At 46.1% G+C, this 22,092-nt stretch overlaps 1 protein-coding gene across 1 annotated transcript in view; it reads right to left on the reverse strand.

Annotated features, from left to right (window-relative positions):
• Positions 1–7,924: 7,924 nt before the first annotated feature.
• Positions 7,925–22,092, reverse strand: part of LOC139233010 (profilin-1-like) — a 22,203-nt gene continuing 8,035 nt past the window's right edge. Inside the window, exons 2-3 of the mRNA XM_070863517.1 lie at positions 21,816–22,005; positions 7,925–8,199 (exon numbers count right to left, since the gene is read on the reverse strand). Coding sequence (XP_070719618.1) covers positions 8,102–8,199; positions 21,816–22,005 — 288 coding nt within the window. The 3' untranslated portion in view covers positions 7,925–8,101. The remainder of the gene's footprint in view (positions 8,200–21,815; positions 22,006–22,092) is intronic.

Below are 22,092 nucleotides of genomic sequence, written 5' to 3' on the forward strand. Positions count from 1 at the left end.
CCTCGTTCACTTGGCAGAGAGGTCAATAAGTAGAAGGTTTAGAGGGGATTTGAAGGGAAATGTTTTCACCCAGAGGGTGGTGGGGGTCTGGAACTCACGGCCTGAAAGGGTGGTAGAGGCAGAAACCCTCACCACATTTAAAAAGTATTTGGATGTGCACCTGAAGTGCCGTAACCTGCAGGGCTACGGACCGAGAGCTGGAAAGTGGGATTAGGCTGGGTGGCTCTTTTTTGGCCAGACAGAATGGACACCTCATGCTGTAAAGTTCTGTGCTGGCATCTCCTGAACGCCAACCTCATATTTTAAAAAATATATATATATTTTTTTTTAATCGGGTTGGAATTGTAGACTATGCCAGTAGTGGTGAATGTGTCCCTTCCTCCCTAAAGAATGTGAACTCTTGACTCAGTCTTTGGTATATTGCCAGGGTATTGGCTGTTAGCACATGTCATTATCTACTGTTTGTGAATAGCATTGGTTTAAGGTGTACTGTCTGTTCTCTTGGACAGTTTTTTTCATTTTATTCTGCCCGCAGATCAAGAGGTGTGTGTCTCTCTCTCTCTACCTGTGTGTCTCTCTCTGCCCGTCTCTCTCTCTGCCCGTGTCTGTCTCTCTGCCCGTGTGTCTCTGCCTGTGTATGTGTGTATTTCTCTGCCTGTGTGTGTCTCTCCCTCTGCCTGTGCGTGTGTGTGTGTCTCTCCCTCTGCCTGTGCGTGTGTGTGTGTCTCTTCTTCTGCCTGTGTGTGTGTGTGTGTGTCTCTCCCTCTTCCTCTGCCTGTGCGTGTGTGTCTCTCTCTCTCTCTCTGCCTGTGTGTGTCTCTCTCTCTCTCTCTCTCTGTCTGCCTATGTGTGTGTGTGCGTGTCTGTCTGCCTGTGTGTATGTAGATGGAAGAGGCCGATGATGCTGCATATTCAATCTCTGAAATACACATGATTCCTAACTCACCAACCAAGGATTGATTTTTGAATATGCATCTTTTTTTAAAAAGTTTGAGCGTTCTCTCAGTTGCATATTGGTAACTCAAGTCCAGGCTGCTGCACACTGCACTGGGTTTTGAAGACCAGTCTGTGTTGCTAGCTTTTGCCAACAAATTCCATTTCACATGTCTCTGCAGTGCAGTGTAATCACTCAGCCCAACGTTATTTCTGAATTTTACAACATTGTACACTGGCAAGCAGGAGTCGGCTCAGCTTTGCATCAATGACCAGGCAGCCCAAGTGCTGGCGCGGTACAGTTGGGCAGAGTGGCTGCTGAGGATGCAGTTCCTCCCATTGTACGATCTCCGTGTGAAACATTGTGGATCACTTTGGGTTGTTGCATCAGTGGTGGGTTTATCTGCACTCGACTAAATTCATTTTTGCAAAACATTGCGACTTACATTGTTCGTCTTATTAGCCCTGCCTGCGTAGTACCCATTGCACAGGCCAGAGACACGAGGGCCTCTGCTGGTCTCTGGGGAAGGACTGGCCTGCCATTTGATTTGAGAAGACGGAAATCAGCCGAGGTTCCCACCACTGCTCGCCATCCAGTGACCTGGTAGAATGTGCAGGACCTTGGATGTTGGGTGATGCCCTCCAGGTCAAATAGTCTGCCTACACTCCACTTGAGTAAGGTACTGGAGGGAAGGTGGTGCCGAGGGAGAGGAGAGCAATTGAACAAAACATAAAGCGTGTGTAATGGTTTTTTCTACTGATTTCTGCCGGCAGTAGAGGTCTTCGAGGTGTATGGTGTAGTAACGTTGTTGCTGTACCTCCTGTCTAACATATAGTCCTTGCTGAATCACATCAATAACTTTACAATGTATAGGGTACAAAATACTTTGTGGATAATTTCATGTTTTCACCCCGTGTACTTTTTAAGGAATCTTTAACTTCAAATATAATTTCAAAGAAATAAAACCTTTCCATTAAACACTAGACAAATGACTTTTACTGATATTGTTTGCATTACAAGTCTACCTTTCTTTATCTGAGCCTAGTAGTTCCACAATCAGCGAGTTGACTCTTCCAAATGAGTTAGGAGGGATGCAACAAGCAGCAAGACCTGGATGACATCCAGGCTTGGGCTGATAAGTGGCAAGTAACATTTGCACCACATAAGTGCCAGACAATGATCATCTCCAACAAGTGACAGTCTAACCACCTTCCCTTGATATTCAACAACATTACCATCACCGAATCCCCCACCATCAACAGCCTGGTGGGGGTCACCATTGACCAGAGACTTAACTGGACTCAGCCACATAAATACCGTGGCAACAAGAGCAGGTCAGAGGCTTGGTATTCTGCAACGAGTGTCTCACCTCCTGACTCCCCAAAGCCTTTCCACCATCTTCAAGGCACAAATCAGGAGTGTCATACGTTCATAAAAAATAGGAGCATGAGCAGACCATACGGCTCCGCAAGCCTTTTCCGCCATTTAATACGATCTTGGCTGATCCGATCATGGACTCCGGTCCACTTTCCTGCCTGTTCCCCTTAACCCCTTATTCCCTTATTGGTTAAGAAACTGTCTTTCTCTGTCTTAAATTTATTCAATGTCCCAGCTTCCACAGCTCTCTGAGGCAGCGAATTCCACAGATTTACAACCCTCAGAAGAAATTCCTCCTCATCTCAGTTTTAAATGGGTGGCCCCTTATTCTAAGATCATGCCCTCTAGTTCTAGTCTCCCCATCCTCTCTGCATTCATCTTGTCAAGCCCCATCATAATCTAATACCTTTCGATAAGATCACCTCTCATTCTTCTGAACTCCAACCTTTCCTCATTCCTCATCTCCGGAATCAATCTTGTGAACCTTCTCTGAACTGCCTCCAAAGCAAGTACATTATTTTCATAAATACGGAAACCAAAACTGCATGCAGTATTCCAGGTGTGGCCTCACCAATACCCTGTACAACTGTAGCCAGACTTCCCTGCTTTTATACGCCATCCCATTTGCAATAAAGGCCAAGATTTCATTGGCCTTCCTGATCACTTGCTGTACCTGCATACTAACCTGTTGTGTTTCATGCACAAGTACCCCCAGATCCCGCTGTACTGTAGCACTTTGCAATCTTCCTCCATTTAAATAATAACTTGCTCTTGGATTTTTTCTGCCAAAGCGTATAACCTCACACTTTCCAACATTATACTCCATCTGCCAAATTTTTGCCCACTCATTTAACCTGTCTATGTCCTTTTGCAGATTTTTTGTGTCCTCCTCACACATTGCTTTTCCTCCCATCTTTGTATCGACAGCAAACTTGGCTACGTTACACTCAGTCCCTTCTTCCAAGTCGTTAATACAGATTGTAAATAGTTGGGGTCCCAGCACTGATCCCTGCGGCACCCCACTTGTTACTGGTTGCCAACCCGAGAATGAACTATTTATCCCGACTCTCTGTTCTCGTTAGTTAGCCAATCCTCTATCCATGCTAATATATTACCCCCAACCCCGTGAACTTTTATCTTGTGCAATAACCTTTTATGTGGCACCTTGTTAAATGCATTCTGGAAGTCGAAATACACCACATCCACTGGTTCCCCTTTATCCACCTTGTTCGTTAACATCCTCAAAGACTTCCAGCAAATTTGTCAAACATGACTTCCCTTTCACAAATCCCTGCTGACTCTGCCTGACTGAATTATGTTTTTCCAAATGTCCTGCTACTACTTCTTTAATAATGGACTCCAACATTTTCCCATCCACAGATGTTGGGCTAACTGGGCTATAGTTTCCTACTTTTTGTCTGCCTCCTTTTTTAAATAGGGGCGTTACATTTGTAGTTTTCCAATCTACTGGCATCTCACAGAATCCAGGGAATTTTGGTAAATTACAACCAATGCATCCACTATCCCTGCCACTACTTCTTTTGACCCTAGGATGCAAGCTGTCAGGTCCAGGGTACACTCTCCACTTGCCTGGATAAATGCAGCACCACCAACATCCAGGACAAAGCAGACGGTTTGATTGGCACCCCATCCATCATTTTCAACACTCAATCCCTCCACCACCAGCGCCCCCTGGCTGCAGTGTGTACCATCTACAAGAGGCACTGCAGCAACTCACCAAGGCTTCTTCGGCAGCACCTCCCAAACCCGCGACCTCTACCCCCAGCTAGAAGGCCGTGTGGCCTACTCCTACTCTCAATGTTCCCTGTAATTTTTTTTTGGATGCCACTCGACTCATTCAAGCTGCTATCCGGCCTAATCCCACTTTCCAGCTCTTGCTCCATAGCCCTGCAGGTTACGGCACTTCCAAGTGTATACCCAAATATTTTTTTTAATGTGGTGAGGGTTTCTGCCTCTACCACCCTTTCAGGCAGTGAGTTCCAGACCCCCACCACCCTCTGGGTGAAGAAATTTCCCCTCAAATCCCCTCTAAACCTCCCCCCCCCCTCCCCCCAATTACTTTAAATCCGTGCCCTGGTTGTTGACCCCTTTGCCAAGGGAAATAGGTCCTTCCTATCCACTCTATCTAGGCCCCTCATAATTTTATACACCTCAATAAGGTCTCCTCTCAGCCTCCTCTGTTCCAAAGAAAACAATCCCAGCCTATCCAATCTTTCCTCATAGCTAAAATTCTCCAGTCCGGGCAACATCCTGCTAAATCTCCTCTACCCTCTCCAGTGCAATTGCATTGTTCCTGTAAATGTGGTGACCAGAATTGTACGTATTACTCTAGCTGTGGCTTAACTAGTGTTTTGTACACTTCAAGCATAACCTCCCTGCTCTTACATTTTATGCCTCTGCTAATGAAGGAAAGTATCCCGTATGTAAAGGATTCTCTAGGAAAGAGTGATCATAGCATGGTTGAATTTCAAATTCAGTTGGAGGGTTGAGGAACTTGGGTCTCAAACCAGTGTCCTGACCTTAAATAAAGGCGATTACAAAATGTATGAAGGCAGAGTTGGCTAAAGTGGACTGGGAGAATAGGTTAAGACAGTTGATAAGCAGTGGCAGACATTAAAGGAGATATTTCATAACTATCAACAAAAATATATTCCACTGAGAAGGAAAACTTTAAGAGAAGGGAGAACCAGACATGGCTGAGGAAGTAACGGATGGTATCAAATGGAAAATAATGGCATACAATATTGCCAAGATTAGGGAGGCCAGAGGATTGGGAATTTTTTTTTAAACCAGCAAATTATAACAATAATAAAGACAGAGAAGATGTATTATGAGAGTAAACTAGCAAGAAAAAGAAAAATATAGTAAGAGCTTCTACAGGTATATAAAAAGGAAGAGTAACTAAAGTAAACATTGGTCCCTTAGAGGATGAGACTGGGGAATTAATAACAGGGAATTGGCAGAGACTTTGAACAAATATTTTGTATCAGTCTTCATGGTAGAAGTCACTGTAACGGAGTAAAAAGTATACTTAAGACCAAAATAAGGGTATGGTATTAAATCAGGTTAAAGGGCTCAGCTCATGCTTGTGTGCTTATCTCTAAAACTGCAGACCAAGCTGGAAAAGCCAAAGCAAGGTTAAAATTGTAGAACAACACATTCCAATAGACTGAGGTCGGCTCCACATGCTATGGGGAGATGCTGCAAAACCACTCAGCAGCCAGTCTGATCAGGGTTAACAAATCAATGTAGCTCCACTGCTTAGTTGTAGGCCAACCGGTGGTCGTAGATGATTGTACACGAGGACATCGCCCCTCGGAAACTGTATAACTGTGTGTGAAACCATCACTCGGGGAAGGTCCTGTCTTAGGTGGCTAAGACTGTGATGCTTCCCCTGCATATGCTTAATAAAGATCGTAAAGTGAATCCAAGGTTTCGTCTGATTGATTCCGTGGTCGTTATAAAGGCTGGTGTCAATTCCTTATTTCAGGAAATCCCCCATGAAGAAAAGTCTTTTTACCCCAACAACACTAAAAACATCCCAATAATAGATAATCATATGAGGGGGGGGGGGGGGGGGGGGAGAGGAGAGGTGAGTGGCACTTAAAACAATCACCATCACTAAAGAAAAAGTTCTCGGTAAAAGTAATGGGACTAAAGGTAGACAAGTCCCCTGACCCGATTGCCTGCATCCTAGGTGGCTGCAGAGATGGTGGATGCATTGGTTGTAATCTACCAAAATTCCCTGGATTCTGGAGGTCCCAGCGGATTGGAAAACCGCAAATATAATGCCCCTATTTAAAAAAGGAGACAGAAAACAGGAAACTATAGACCAGTTAGCCCAACATCAGTCGTTGGGAAAATGCTGGAGTCCATTATTAAGGAAGCAGTATCAGGACATTTGGAAAAGCAAAATAGTCAAGTTGAGTCAGCATGGTTTTATGAAAGGGAAATCATGTGAGACAAATTTGCTTAAGTTCTTTGAGGACGTAACAAGCAGGGTGGATCAGGGGCAAACCAGTGGATGTGGTGTATTTGGATTTACAGAAGGCATTCAATTAGCTGCTATATAAAAGGTTATTGCACAAGAGCTCACAGGGTTGGGAGTAATATATTAGTTAGCCAATTCTCTATCCATACCAACAGAAAAGAGAGTCGGGATAAATGGATCATTTTCCAGTTGACAAACAGTAACTATTGGGATACCACTGGGATCGGTGCTGGGGCCTCAACTATTTACAATCTATATTAATGACTTGGATGAAGGGACCAAGTGTAATGTAGCCAAGTTTGCTGATGATACAAAAATGGGTGGGAAAGCAAATTGTGAGAAGGACACAAAGAATCTGCAAAGAGATATAAGAGAGGCTAAGTGAGTGGGCAAAAATTTGGCAAATGGAGTATAATGCAGGCAAGTGTAAGGTTATCCACTTTGCAATCTCTCCATTTAAATAATTTGCTCTTTTTTTTTGAGTTTTCCTGCCAAAGTGCTGCAGTGCAGATGGACCTGGGGATCCTTGTGCATGAAACACACAAAGTTAGCTTGCAGGTACAGCAAGTAATCAGGAAGGCAAAATGGAATGTTGACCTTTATTGCAAGGGGATGGAGTATAAAAGCAGGGAAGTCTTGCTACAACTGTACAGGCGAGACCACACCTGGAGTACTGCATACAGTTTTGGGAGGGATATACATGCATTGGAGGCAGTTCAGAGAAGGTTCACGAGGTTGATTCCTGAGGTGAAGGGGTTATCTTATGAAGGTTAAGCAGGATGGGCCTATATTCATTGGAGTTTAGAAGTGAGGGGTGATCTTATACGTTTCAATAAGATTCTGAGGGGGCTGGATAGGGTAGATGCAGAGAGGATGTTTCCCCTCGTGGGGGAATCTAGAACTAGAGGGCATTGTTTCAGAATAAGGGGTCGCCCATTTAAAACAGATGAATTTTTTCTCAGAGGGTCATGAATCTTTGGAATTCTCTACCCGTGAGCTCTGGTGGCTGGATGATGAATATATTTATGGTGGAGATAGAGATCATTGAATAAGGGAGTCGAGGGTTATGGGGAGCAGGCACAAGAACATAATTAGGAGCAGGTGTAGGCCATACGGCCCCTCAAGCCTGCTCCTCCATTTAATACGATCATATCATGGGCTCAGGTCCATTTCCCTGCCTGCTCCCTATAACCCCTTATCGGGCAGAGAAGTGGAGTGGGGGCCAAGATCACCAGCCACGATTTTGTTGAATGGCAGGGTAGGCTCAAGGGGCCAAATGCCTTCTCTTGCTTCTTATATTCTGTTCTCTCCCCCTCCGCACCCTTCTTTCCTTTCTCCCCCCCCCCAAATCTACCCCCCCCCCCCCCCCAAATCTCCCCTCCCTCCAATGTCCCCTCTGGCAGAAGGTGGGTGAAATGTGTGTGTAGATAATCTCAGCCATTCTGTGGGCACAAGTTCTGGCGGGAACCCAAAGTCCCCTGGGAGCAGCTCTAGCTCCATGTGCCGCACATCCGGCTTCCGCGTAAATCGTACCACGCATGCGCGACAGGAGCGAATGTGAAGGGGGCGGGGCCACAGCGCACAATGAGACAACATGTTGGTGCAGATAATCACGGTTTTAATTTCATCACAAAAGGCATCAATAGTACAATAGTGTGTCATTGCAGCAGGCAAGCTGGTGGGAGATATAAAGCAGTGTCTTCAGTCTCCTTGAAGCAACAGCGATCCAGCAACAGCAACAGGCTCGCTATCCAAATGGGATCCGCCCTCAGTGAGCTTCAGGTTCCATTATTGACCAAGTGCGAAACATTTTTGAATATCTGGTCCATGAACAGCGTTGCCTTGGTGCTTGTTATGCCCTCCGCTATAAGTAGGACTGAGAGAAGACAGACAAGATTAATGAGGCCTCCAGCTACCAGCCGATCCTTACCTTGCACTGGTTAGAAAGTGCTGGAGAGGCTGCTACTCCTCAGACTAGCCCCCCCACCCCATCATCATCATCATCGGTCCAACCCTCCCTAAGGAGCAAGCGGGCTTCCCGAGCGGCTGTAACTGCTACGACCAAGTGGTAGCTGTAACAACGCACATCGAAGCAGGCTTCCAGCGCCAGCTCAAGTCCGCCGCAGCACTCATGGACAGTCAGTGGCGTGTGACACAGTATGGAAGCAGAGAATGCTTTTCAAGCTCTCCACCATTTTACCCTGCAAACAACGATCCACCGTCTCAACTCTATGCTTAGCAATCCACGCTTCAGTGTGTACACTGACATCCACAACACGAATCTGTCCATCACCAAGGGTCACAAGATAAAGAGAAGAGTAGGCCATACAGTCCCTTGAGCCTGCTCTCGTCATTTAATACGATCATGGCTGATCCGATAATGGACTCGGGTCCACTTCCCTGCCCGCACCCCATAACCCCTTAACAGTTAAGAAGCTGTCTATCTCTGTCTTAAATTTATTCAATGTCCCAGCTTCCACAGCTCTCTGAGGCAGTGAATTCCACAGATTCACAACCCTCAGAAGAAATTTCTCCTCATCAATTTTAAATGGGCAGCCCCTTATTCTAAGATTATGTCCCCTAGTTCTAGTCTCCCCCATCACCTTGTCAAGCCCCCTCAATCTTACACGTTTCAATAAGATCACCTCTCATTCTTCTGAATTCCAATGAGTAGAGGCCCAACCTCCTCAACATTTCCCCCCCATCTCCAGAATCAACCTAGTGAACCTTTTCTGAACTACCTCCAAAAGCAAGTATATCCTTTCGTAAATATAGAGAAACCAAAAGAGCACGCAGTATTCCAGGTATGGCCTCACCAATACCCTGTATAACTGTAGCAAGACTTCCCTGCTTTTATACTCCATCCCCTTTGCAATAAAGGCCAAGATACCATTTGCCTTCCTGATCACTTGCTGTACCTGCATACTAACCTTGTGTGTTTTATGCACAAGTACCCCCAGGTCCCACTGTACTGCAGCACTTTGCAATCTTACTCCATTTAAATAATAACTTGCTCTTTGATTTTTTTTCTGCCAAAGTACATGACCTCATACTTTCCAACATTATACTCCATCTGCTAAATTTTTGCCCACTCACTTAGCCTGTCTATGTCCTTTTGCAGATTTTGTGTGTCCTCCTCACACATTGCTTTTCCTCCCATCTTTGTATCATCAGCAAACATGGCTACATTACACTCGGTCCCTTCTTCCAAGTTGTTAATATAGATTGCAAATAGCTGGGGTCCCAGCACTGAACCCTGCGGCACCCCACTAGTTACTATTTGCCAACCCGAGAATGAACCATTTATCCAAATTCTGGCTAACAAACAGAAAACAATCCTCTATCCATGCTAATATATTACCCTCAACTCCATGATCTTTTATCTTGTGTAGTAACCTTTTACGTGGCACCTTGTCAAATGCCTTCTGGAAGTCCAAATACACCACATCTACTGGTTCCCCTTTATCCACCTTGTTCGTTACATCCTCTCAGAATCTGCCTGACCGAATTATGCTTTTTCAAATGTCCTGCTACTGCTTCTTTAATAATGATGGACTCCAACATTTTCCCAACCACAGATGTTAGGCTAACTGGCCTATAGTTTCCTGCTTTTTGTCTACCTCCTTTTTTTAAAAAGGGGCATTACATTTGCAGTTTTCCAATATGCTGGGACCTCCCCAGAATCCAGAGAATTTTGGTAAATTACAACCAATGCATCCACTATCCCTGCCACTACTTCTCTTAAGACCCTAGGATGCAAGCCATCATGTCTAGGGGACTTATGCACCTTTAGTCCCATTATCTTACTGAGTACCATCTCCTTAGTGATTGTGAATCTCCAAGGGGAAGTGTTTACTACTGCTGTTGGGGAGGGGTTAAACTAATACAGCAGGGGGATGGGAACCTATGCAAGGATGGGGACAGAAGCAAAAGAAAGCAAGTAAAAGTGGAGGGCAGAGAAACCCAAAGCAAAAATCAAAAAGGACCACATTACAGCAAAATTCTAAAGGGGCAAAGTATGTTAAAAAGACAAGCCTGAAGGCTCTGTGCCTCAATGTGAGGAGTATTCAGAATAAGGTGGACGAATTAACTGCACAGGCAGCTATTAACGAATGATATAATTGGCATTACGGAGACATGGCTCCAGGGTGACCAAGGCTAGGAATTCAACATTCAGGGGTATTCAACATTCAGGAAGGATAGACAGAAAGGAAAAGGAGGTGGGGTAGCATTGCTGGTTAACGAGGAGAATTAATGCAAGAGTAAGAAAGGACATTAGCTTGGATGATGTGAAATCGGTATGTGCGGAGCTGCAGAATACTAACCCGAACCCTAAATGCAGAAAACGCTGGTGGGAGTTGTGTACAGACCAAACAGTAGTAGTGAGGTTGGGGACAGCATCAAACAAGAAATTAGGGATGCATGCAATAAGGGTACAGCAGTTATCATGGGCGACTTTAATCTAAATGTTGATTATTGCAACCAATTTGGTTGGCCCACAGTGGAGAAGGATTTCCTGGAGTGTATTAGAGATGGTTTTCTAGACCAATATGTCAAGGAACCAACGAGAGGGCTGGCCATCCTAGACTGGGTGATCGGTAATGAGAAAGTATTAATTAGCAATTTTGTTGTGCGAGGCCCCTTGGGAAGAGTGACCATAATATGGTAGAATTCTTTATTAAGATGGAGTGTGACAAGGGTCCTGAACTTAGGGAAAGGTAACTTCAATGGTATGAGATGTGAATTGGCTAGAATATACTGGCGAATGATACTTAAAGGGTTGACGGTGGATAGGTAATGGCAAACATTTAAAGATACATGGATGAACTTCAACAATTGTACATCCCTGTCTGGAGGAAAAATAAAACAGGGAAGGTGGCTCAACCGTGGCTAACAAGGGAAATTAGGGATAGTGTTAAATCCAAGGATGAGGCATATAAATTGGCCAGAAAAAGCAACAAACCTGGGGACTGGGAGAAATTTGGAATTCAGCAGAGGAGGACAAAGTTTAATTAGGAGGGGGAAAATAGAGCATGAGTGTAAGCTTGCAGGGAACATAAACACTGACTGCAAAAGCTTCTAAAGATATGTGAAGACAAAAAGATCGGTGAAGACAAAGGTCGGTCCCTTGCAGTCAGATTCAGGTGAATTTATAATGGGGAACAAAGAAATGGCAGACCAATTGAACATATACTTTGGTTCTGTCTTCACAAAGGAAGACACAAATAACCTTCCAGAAATACTAGGGGACAGAGGGTCTAGTGAGAAGGAGGAACTGAAGGATATCCTTATTAGGTGGAAAATTGTGTTAGAAAAATTGATGGGATTGAAGGCCGATAAATCCCCGGGGCCTGATAGTCTGCATCCCAGAGTACTTAAGGAAGTGGCCCTAGAAATAGTGGATGCAATGGTGATCATTTTCCAACAGTCTTTCGACTCTGGATAAGTTCCTATGGACTGGAGGATAGCTAATGTAACATCACTTTTTAAAAAAAGGGAGGGAGAGAGAAAGCGGGTAATTATAGACCAGTTAGCCTGATATCAGTAGTGGGGAAAATGTTGGAATCAATTATTAAAGATGAAATAGCAACGCATTTGGAAAGCAGTGACAGGATCGGTCCAAGTCAGCATGGATTTATGAAAGGGAAATCATGCTTGACAAATCTTCTAGAATTTTGAGAGGATGTAACTAATAGAGTGGACAGGGAAGAACCAGTGGATGTGGTGTATTTGGACTTTCAAAAGGCTTCTGACAAGGTTCCAACACAAGAGATTGTGCGCAAAAATAAAGCACGTGGTATTGGGGGGTAATGTATTGATGTGTATAGAGAACTGCTTGGCAGACAGGAAGCAGAGAGTCGGGATAAACATGTCCTTTTCAGAATGGCAAGCAGTGACTAGTGGGGTGCCGCAGGGCTCAGTGCTGGGACCCCAGCTATTTACAATATACATCAATGATTTAGATGAAGGAATTAAGTGTAATATCTCCAAGTTTGCAGATTACACTAAGCTGGGTGGCAGTGTGAGCTGTGAGGAGGATGCTAAGAGGCTGCAGAGTGACTTGGACAAGTTAGGTTGAGTGGGCAAATGCATGGCAGATGCAGTATAATGTGGATAAATGTGAGGTTATCCACTTTGGTGGCAAAATCACGAAGGCAGATTATCTGAATGACGGCAGATTAGGAAAAGGGAGGTGCAACGAGACCTGGGTGTCATGGTAGATCAGTCATTGAAGGTTGGCATGCAGGTACAGCAGACGGTGAAGGCAGCAAATGGCATGTTGGCCTTCATAGCTAGGGGATTTGAGTATAGGAGCAGGAAGGTCTTACTGCAGTTGTACAGGGCCTTGGTGAGGCCTCATCTGGAATATTGTGTTCAGTTTTGATCTCCTAATCTGAGGAAGGACATTCTTGCTATTGAGAGAGTGCAGCGAAGGTTCACCAGACTGATTCCCGGGATGGCAGGACTGACATATGAGGAGAGACTGGATCAACTGGGTCTGTATTCACTGGAGTTTAGAAGGATGAGAGGGGATCTCAGAAACATATAAAATTCTGACGGGACTGGACAGGTTAGATGCAGGAAGAATGTTCCCAATGTTGGGGAAGTCCAGAACCAGGGGACACAGTCTAAGGATAAGGGGTAAGCCATTTAGGACAGAGATGAGGAGAAACTTCTTCACTCAGAGTTGTTAACCTGTGGAATTCTCTACCGCAGAGAGTTGTTGAGGCCAGTTTGTTAGATATATTCAAGAGGGAGTTAGATATGGCTCTGATGGCTAAAGGGATCAAGGGGTATGGAGAGAAAGCAGGAAAGGGGTACTGAAGTGATCAGCGATAGTCTTATTGAATTGTGGTGCAGCCTCGAAGGGTCGAATGGCCTACTCCTGCACCTATTTTCTATGTTAAGTTCCTCCCCCCCATAGCCCCTTGGGATATGGCCGGTGTCCTCTAGCGTAAAGACTGATACAAAATATTTGTTCAGAGTTTCTGCCATCTCCATGTTCCCCATTACTAATTCCATGCTCTCATCCTCGGAGGGACCAACATTTACATTAGCCACTTCATTTTTATATATCTATAGAAACTCTTGCTATCCGTTTTTATATTTTGCGCTAGTTTTCTTTCATAGTCTAATCATCATCGGCAGTCCCTCAGAATCGAGGAAGACTTGCTTCCACTCGTAGAATGAGTCCTTAGGTGGCTGAGCAGTCCAATACGAGAGCCACAGTCCCTGTCACAGGTGGGACAACTGTCTATCATAGTCTATCTTCCCTATCAATCATTTTTTTTTTTAAAAAGTCATTCCTTGCTGGCTTTTACAAGTTTCCCAATCTTCTGTCCACCCACTAGTTTTGGCCACATTGTATGCCCTTGTTTTTAAATTGGATACTGTCCTTTATTTCTTTAGTTAGCCACGGATGGCTATCTTACGCCCTTTCCTCCTCACTGCAATATATTTTTCTCGAGTTGAAATATCTCCTTAAATGTACGCCACTGTTCATCAACTGTCCTACACTTTAAATCTATTTTCCCAGTCCACTTTAAGCCAACTCTGCCCTCGGTCTCCTTTATTTAAGCTTAGCATGCTGGTTTGAGATCCAACTTTCTCAATCTCCATCTGAATTTGAAATTCAACCATGCTATGATCACTCATTCCAAGGGGATCCTTTACTAGGAGATTGTTTATTAATCCTGTCATTACACAGGACCAGATCCAAGATAGCCTGCCCCCTGGTTGGTTCCGTTACATACTGCTCAACAAACCCATCCCTTATGCACTCTATGAACTCCTCCTCAAGATTACCCTGACCAATTTGATTTGTCCAATCAATATGGAGGTTAAAATCACCTATGATTATTGCTGTTCCCTTTTTACAAGCCCCCACTATTTCCTGGTTTATACTCCGACCAACAGAGTTGCTACTATTTGGGAGCCTATAGACTACGTCCAGTGACTATTTCTCCTTATTATTCCTTATCTCCACCAAACTGTTACATCCTGATCATTTGAGCCAATATAGTTGCTCGCTATCTCAGTGATTCCATCCTTTATCAATAGAGCTACCCCACCTCTTTTTCCTTTGTCTATCCTGTCAGATTGTCAAATACCCCTGAATATTTAATTTCCAGTCCTGGTCATCTTGCAACCGTCTCTGATGTCAATCAGATCATACCCATTTGTATCTATTTGTGCCATCAACTCATCTATTTTGTTATGAATGCTACATGCATTTAGACAAAGTGCCTTTAAATTTTTTTTTGTTTTTTTAAAAACCCTTTTTTTCCTGCTCGTTTCCCCTCTCCTTCAAATTCACTATTTTTGCTTTCTAATTCCAGCTTTACTCCCCTCCCTATGGAATCTATTTTCAGGTTCCTATCCCCCTGGCAAGCTAGGTTAAACCCTCCCCAACAGCACTAGCAAACACGCAAGGATATTGGTCCCGGCTCTGTGGAGGTGAAACCCGTTCGGCTTGTACAGGTTCCATTTCCCCTAGAAGCGGTCCCAATGCCTCAGGAAACTAAAGCCCTCCCGCCTGCACCATCTCCAGCCACATATTCATCTGCTCTATCCTCCTATTTCTGTACTCACTAGCTCATGGCACCAGGAGTAATCCGGAGATTACTACATTTGAGGTCCCGCTTTTTAAAATCTCTCTCCTAGCTCCCTAAACTCTGCCTATAGCACCTCAGCCCTCTTTCCACCGATGTCATTGGTCCCGATATGGACCATGACCTCTGGCTGTTCACCCTCTCCCCCAGAATGCCCTGCAGCCACTCAGTGGCATCCTTGACTCTGGCAACATACCATCCTGGAGTCACGTCTGTGGCCACAGAAACGCCTGACTGCTCCTCGGACTATTCAATCCCCTACCACTATAGCTCTTCCATTCTTCTTCCTCTCCCGCTGTGCAGCTGAGCCACCTATGGTGCCATGGATTTGGCTCTGGTTGAACTCCAGAGCCACCATCGCCCTCACTGGCATTCAGAACAGAGACCCTGACCAGTGATTTACAGAGGACAGAGGCCTACTTCCGCCGATGCCGACTCCGGCCAAAGCCACAAAAGACCGTCACCTCGATGCCCATCAAGCAAACCAAGCTTTGAAAGTCTCCTTTTGCGGCAGAGGTAAACCATGCCAAAAATCCCCGTTTAGGAGTCATGCTCGATCGCACCCAGTCATATAGACAACATCTCCAGAACCTTGGGAAGGAACCAAGAAGAGTATGGTCAACTTGATCCAGAAACTGGCCGGATCCACATGGGGAGCAGACGCTCAAACCCTCCGTACGACAGCACTCGCCCTGGTGTATTCTACAGCGGAGTACTGCTCTCCGGCATGGCTATCCAGTCCGCAGGTCAAATCTGTTGATGTCCAGCTGAGTTCTATGAGAATTATCACCGGTACGCTTTAAATCAACACGAACACCTTGGCTGCCCATGCTTGCAAACATCGCACCACTACACCTACGGTGCGAATATGCAGTCTCCGGAGAATACAACCGCTACACCAGCCAAGAAATGCCGATCCAGGCCGACTTGAACAACCCATCACCAGCCCGGCTCAAATCTAGGCGGCCATTTTGGATCGTCGCCGAAGCCCTTCAGCAATCTCCCCTCAGCCTCGATGACCGATGGCAAAATACTTGGAAGAATTGTGACATTCGGAATGGATTCCATAGAGGACCCCACAGTACAACTTGAAGGATCAAACCTTCCTCACAAACTGCCTCAGAACTGGTCATCGTCGATGCTGCCACCTTCTCCATCGGTGGAAGTTTAAAGCATCCCCATCATGTGACTGTGGAGCTCCTAATCAGACCCTGGAGTACTGCCCTAAGAGGGAATTTACAGCCAGCCTACAAGATATCCATGCTGATCTCCTCTTAGGCAGTAGGCAGTCCCTCGGAGTTGAGGATGACTTGCTTTCAACCAATACGAGTTCTCAAGTGACTGATGGGTCTAATGTCACAGGTGGGAGAGACGGTAGTTGGACAGACGGGTGGGTGGCGGCTTGGGTTGCTGTCCACTCCTGCAGCTTGGCTTCCACGTGCTCCCGGCGGAGAGACTCCAGGTGTTCGGCACCTTCCCGGATGCTCCTCCTCCACTTCGAGCGGTCTTGAGCCAGGGATTCCCAGGTGTCGGTGGGGATTTTGCACTTTTTCCAAGGAGGCTTTGAGGGTGTCTTCAAACACCCTTTTCTCCAGGCGACTGAAGGCTGCACTGGTACACTGAAGGCGATGTTGGTATCTGCCCTTGCTGATAGTAGGCTCCCGAGGTATGGAAAATGGTCCACCTTGTCCAAGGCCTCGTCATGGATCTTGATAATCGGGGGGGGGGGGGGGGGGGGGGGCAGTACTGTGTGGCGAGGGCAGGTTAGTAGAACCTTTGTCTTATGGATGTTTAGTGTAAGGCCCATACTCTCGTATGCCTCGGTGAAGGTGTTGATGGTTTGGAGTTCGATCTCAGTGTGCACAAATGCAAGTGTTGCCTGCATACTGTAATTCAGTGACCGAGGACGGGACGACCTTGGATCTGGACTGCAGGCGACGGAGGTTGAACAGTTTCCTGTTTGTTCTGTAGATTCGCTCCACTCCAGTGGGGAGCTTATTTGAGAGCGAGATGGAGGAAGATAGAGAAGAGCATTGGTGCAATGACACAGCCTTGCTCGACCCGGTCCACACATGTATTGGGTCTGTGGTGGATCCGTTGGTCAGGATCACAGCTTGCATGCCATCGTGGAGCAGGTGGAGGATCGTGACAAACGTTTGAGGGCAGCCGAATTTGAGGAGGACACTCCATAACTCCTCCCGGTTGAGTGCCAAAGGCCTTTTGTGAGGCTGGTGCTACTCCCTGCATTTTATTGAATTTGACGCGCGGTGAAGACCATGTGCATTGTGCCCCTTAGTGGGCAGAATCCACATTGCGACTCTGGGAGGAAGTGATTGAGGAGGATTCTTGATGACTTTTCCTGTGGCAGACAGCAGGAAAACACCTCTGTAATTACCACAATCAGACTGGTCACCTTTCTTGAAAATGGTTACGATTACAGCATCCAAGATCCTCTGGCATGCTCTCCTCCTTCCAAATAAGAGAAATGAGTTCATAGATTTGCACCATTCAGCGGCGATTACACCTGCTCCCGAGGCCTCCTTGTTCTTCACGCTATTACATTAGAAGCTTTAGCCTGGATATCTGACTTGGGTATTGACATTTGATTTGCTTTCCAATAACAGATGAAAGCACACAACATGCAACTTGCACTAGCCTGCATACTGTAATTCAGTATGCCATTAGCGTGGTACTGTACCAGAGGAGTCACATTTCCTCAGAGGAATGTGGTAAAGTACCCCCGGCTGTCAAAAGTGCAACCCAGCCTCCCATCCCACTGCACCAGTGGCCAGTGCCCAGACAGAAACCTCTCCCCAACTGGAAATGTGGAGCAGGAAAAACTGGCCAACTTTTCCCCCTCTCCTTAACCCAGGCAAGATAGTACTGCTCGGAGCTGCCTGGGCAGTGCATTTAACACAAAGCATAGAAAATAGGTGCAGGAGCGGGCCATTCAATATGATCATGGCTGATCATGCAACTTCAGTACCCCACTCCCGCCTTCTCTCCATACCCCTTGATCCCTTTAGCCATAAGGGCCACATCTAACTCCCTCTTGAATATATCCAATGAACTGGCCTCAACAACTTTGTGGTAGAGAATTCCACAGGTTCACCACTCTCTGGGTGAAAAAGTTTCTCCTCATCTCAGTCCTATATGGCTTACCCCTTAGCCTTAGACACTGACCCCTGGTTCTGGACTTCCCCAACATTCTTCCTGCATCTAACCTGTCCAGTCCCGTCAGAATTTTATATGTTTCTATGAGATCCCCTCTCATTCTTCTAAATTCCAGTGAATATAAGCCTAGTCGATCCAGTCTTTCTTCATATAGGTCAGTCCTGCCATCCCAGGAATCAGTCTGGTGAACCTTCGCTGCACTCCCTCAATAGTAAGCATATCCTTCCTCAGATTAGGAGAGCAAAACTGCACACAATACTCAAGGTGTGGTCTCATCAAGGTCCTGTAGAACGGCAGTAAGACCCCCCTGCTCCTATACTCAAATCCTCTCGCTATGAAGGCCAGCATGCCATTTGCTTTCTTCACCACTGCTGTACCTGCATGTCAACCTTCAATGACCAATGTACCAAGACACCTAGATCTTGTTGCACCTCCCTTTTTACTAATCTGTCACCATTCAGATAATAATCTGCCTTCCTGTTTTTGTCACCAAAGTGGACAACCTCACACTTATCCACATTTATACTGCATCTGCCATGTAATTTGCCCATTCAGCTAACCTGTCCAAGTCACCCTGCAGCCTCTTAGCATCCTCCTCACAGCTCATACTGCCACCCAGCATAGGTCATCTGCAAACTTGGAGATATTACACTCAATTCCTTCATCCAAATCATTGATGTATATTGTAAATAGCTGGGCTCCCAGCATTGAGCCCTGCGGCACCCCACTAGTCACTGCCTGCCATTCTGTAAAGGACCCGTTTATTCCCACTCTTTGCTTTCTGTCTGCCAACCAGTTCTCTATCCACGTCAATACATTACCCCCAATACCACGCGCTTTAATTTTGCACACTAATCTCTTGTGTGAGACCTTGTCAAAAGCCTTTTGAAAGTCCAAATACACCACACACAAAGCATTGGAAAGAAAAGGAGACTTATGTACTTTAGGTATTCAGCAATAAAGGAGCTGTAACAGACTTCTAGAATGTTCCTCCAAAGATCGTCGAGTCACAGATATCAGCTTCCCTGCCCGCCGCCCTTCCACCCGCCCCCCATACACAGCTGAAGTGATCGGAGGCAGCGATCGCAAGCTAAGCAAAGTGAGGCTCATTGATTCGTATGGGAGCACGTACATCGGATTAGAACAGAGAGAAATCAGAAGTAGGAACCCTATCCTCTCTTCTACCGCGCCCCAAAAACACTAGCACCCCCACCCCACCCCCCCGCCCGCCCGCCCAAAACCTCAGTTTCCAATTGACCCCCAGCCTCAACAGCTCTTTGGTGGGTGGGGGGGCGGGGGAAGAAGAGAGTTCCAGATTCCACTGCCCTGTGTGTGAAGAAGTGCTTCCTGACATTACCCTGAACGGCCTGATCTAAATTTAAAGTAACACCCCCAGGTCCTGAACCCCACCCCCCCCCCACCCCCAGACACCCAATCAACTACTTTAATCATCTTAGACACTTTGATTAGAACATAGAAATTTACAGCGCAGAAGGAGGCCATTTCGGCCCATCGTGTCCACGCCGGCCGACAAAGAGCCGTACGGCCCTCGGTCAGTAGCCCCATGAACAATGACGGAAAGGCAAAAAGCACCCAGCCCAACCAGTCCGCCACACACCACTGCAACACTCCTTATACTAAAAACATCCCAACCGGAGCCATGTGATCTCCTGGGAGAGGCAGAAACCAAATAAAAACCCAGGCCAATTTAGGGAGAAAAAAAAATCTGGGAAAATTCCTCTCCGACCCATCCAGGCGATCACCCTGGCCATATTCTATTCTCTGCAGTACTTACCATTATATCTGCACCGTCCAACAAAAGGTCATCCAGTCTAATCCCAATTACCAGCTCTAGGTCCGTAACCCTGCAGGTTACTACACTTTAAGTGCCCATCCAACCATCTCTTAAAAGTGGTGAGGGTTTCTGCATCCACCACTCTTCCAGGCAGCAAGTTCCAGATCCCCACAACCCTCTGCGTAAAGAGGCCCCTCCTCAAATCCCCTCTAAACCTTCCACCAACCATCTTAAAACTATGCTTCCTCATAATAGCTCCCTCCACCAATGGAAATAGACCCTTACTATCCACTATGTCCAGGCCCCTCAATATTTTGTACACCTCGATGAGGTCTCCTCTCAACCTCCTCTGTTCCAATGAGATCAAACCCAGCCTATCCAATCTGTCCTCATAACTAAAATTCTCCATTCCAGGCAGCATCCTAGTAAATCTCCTCTGCACCCTCTCTAGTGCAATCACGTCCTTCCTATAATATGGCGACCAGAACTGCACGCAGTACTCCAGCTGTGGCCTAACCAAAGTATTATACAATTTGAGCATAACCTCCCTGCTCTTATATTCTATGCCTCGGCCAATAAAGGCAAGCATTCCGTATGCCTTCTTAACCACCTTATCCACCTGGCCTGCTACTTTCAGGGATCTGTGGAAAAGCACTCCAGGGTCCCTTTGTTCATCTACACTATTAAATGGCCTACTGCTTAGATCACCCTTTGATCTTCTATATTCGAGGAAATACACAACTCCTCTGTGCAATCTATCCTTGTAATTAACCCCCTTTTAGTCCCGGTCTCATCAGGGTGAATTTGCACTGCACCCCACCCCCCCGTCCAATATATCCAGCCTGAGGTGCTCACCATTTAGAAAATACTCTGGGTTGGGTTTTTTAAAAAATGTATTTAAAAGGTGCCAAGTGGATGACCTCACACTGAACTCCATCTGCCACAGTTTTGACCACTCAAGATCAGAATTAGGAGGAGTAGGCCTTACAGCCCCTCGAGCCTGCTCCGCCATTCAATGAGATCACGGCTGATCTTCGACCTCAACTCCACTTTCCCGCCCGATCCCCCGCGAGTCCAATATATCTATCTCAGCCTTGAATATACTCAACGACTCAGCATCCACAGCCTTTTCAGGTGGAGAATTCCAAACATTCACCACCTTCGGAGTCAAAAAATTCCTCCTCATTTCAGTCCTAAATGGCCGACCCTTTATCCTGAGACTGTGACCCCTGGTTCTAGACTCTCCAGCCAAGGGAAATAAAAACCTTAGCAGCCCCCCCCCCCCCCCCCCCCCCCCCCACATTGCGATCATCTAAACTCCAGGCCCATCAACTCAATTTAGACAAAATCTACAAAGATCCCTTTCCAACTTTCTGCTCCCACCTGCACAAATTACTGTGCCTCCTAAACTTGGTGTCATCAGCAAACTTGGATAGACGGCTCTCTCTATTCCTTCATCCAAGCCATTCCCGACTATCTCCTACCTCCTAACCAATTCCCATCCCAAGCCAATAGGCTGAAGTCCAATTACATGTGCTTCCATTTATCCCAATAGTCTCTTATGTGGAACCTTGTTTATATGAGCTTCCAGGGGCATTCAGTAACAGCCACAGACAGTTCTTTGTCCACCACGTTAGTGACCTCCTCCAAAAATTCAACTAGGTTCCTTAGACATGACCTACCCATTACAAATCCATGCTGGTTCCCTCATCGGCTCATATTTGCTACCCTGTCCCCAATAACACATTCGAGTAACCTCCCCACATTAGACCAATCGAGTGAAGTTTCTTTTAAAAGTTTGCAGTGCATTACAATTCAGCAAATGAAGTTACACTTGTAAGTAGTGAGCCACAAGAAAGTGCCCAACGTCCCGGGGCATTGGCAAAAAGAACCCGCCAGTTTAGAACTAACCTTTTTGAGATTTGCCGACAACCGTGAAAATGGATTCATCATTCGACGTCTTACGGCTTAAAACAAGGGTTCGAGCATTCTCATCAAACATCCGGTCATTGGTCACCATATACTTGTAGGGGCCCATCCTCACGCCATTGGTGAAGAACGCTGTGCGATCCTTTTGAACCAGACTCCGAATCTGATCAGGCTGTAACACAAGAGTTGGTACACGTTAGGAGGCATAAACACTGGGGAGGGGAGGGAGGGAGGGAGGAGAGCGAGAGCGAGGAGAGAG

This window comes from Pristiophorus japonicus, chromosome 20 (genome assembly GCF_044704955.1).
Source record: "Pristiophorus japonicus isolate sPriJap1 chromosome 20, sPriJap1.hap1, whole genome shotgun sequence".
NCBI classification, from domain to species: domain Eukaryota; kingdom Metazoa; phylum Chordata; class Chondrichthyes; family Pristiophoridae; genus Pristiophorus; species Pristiophorus japonicus.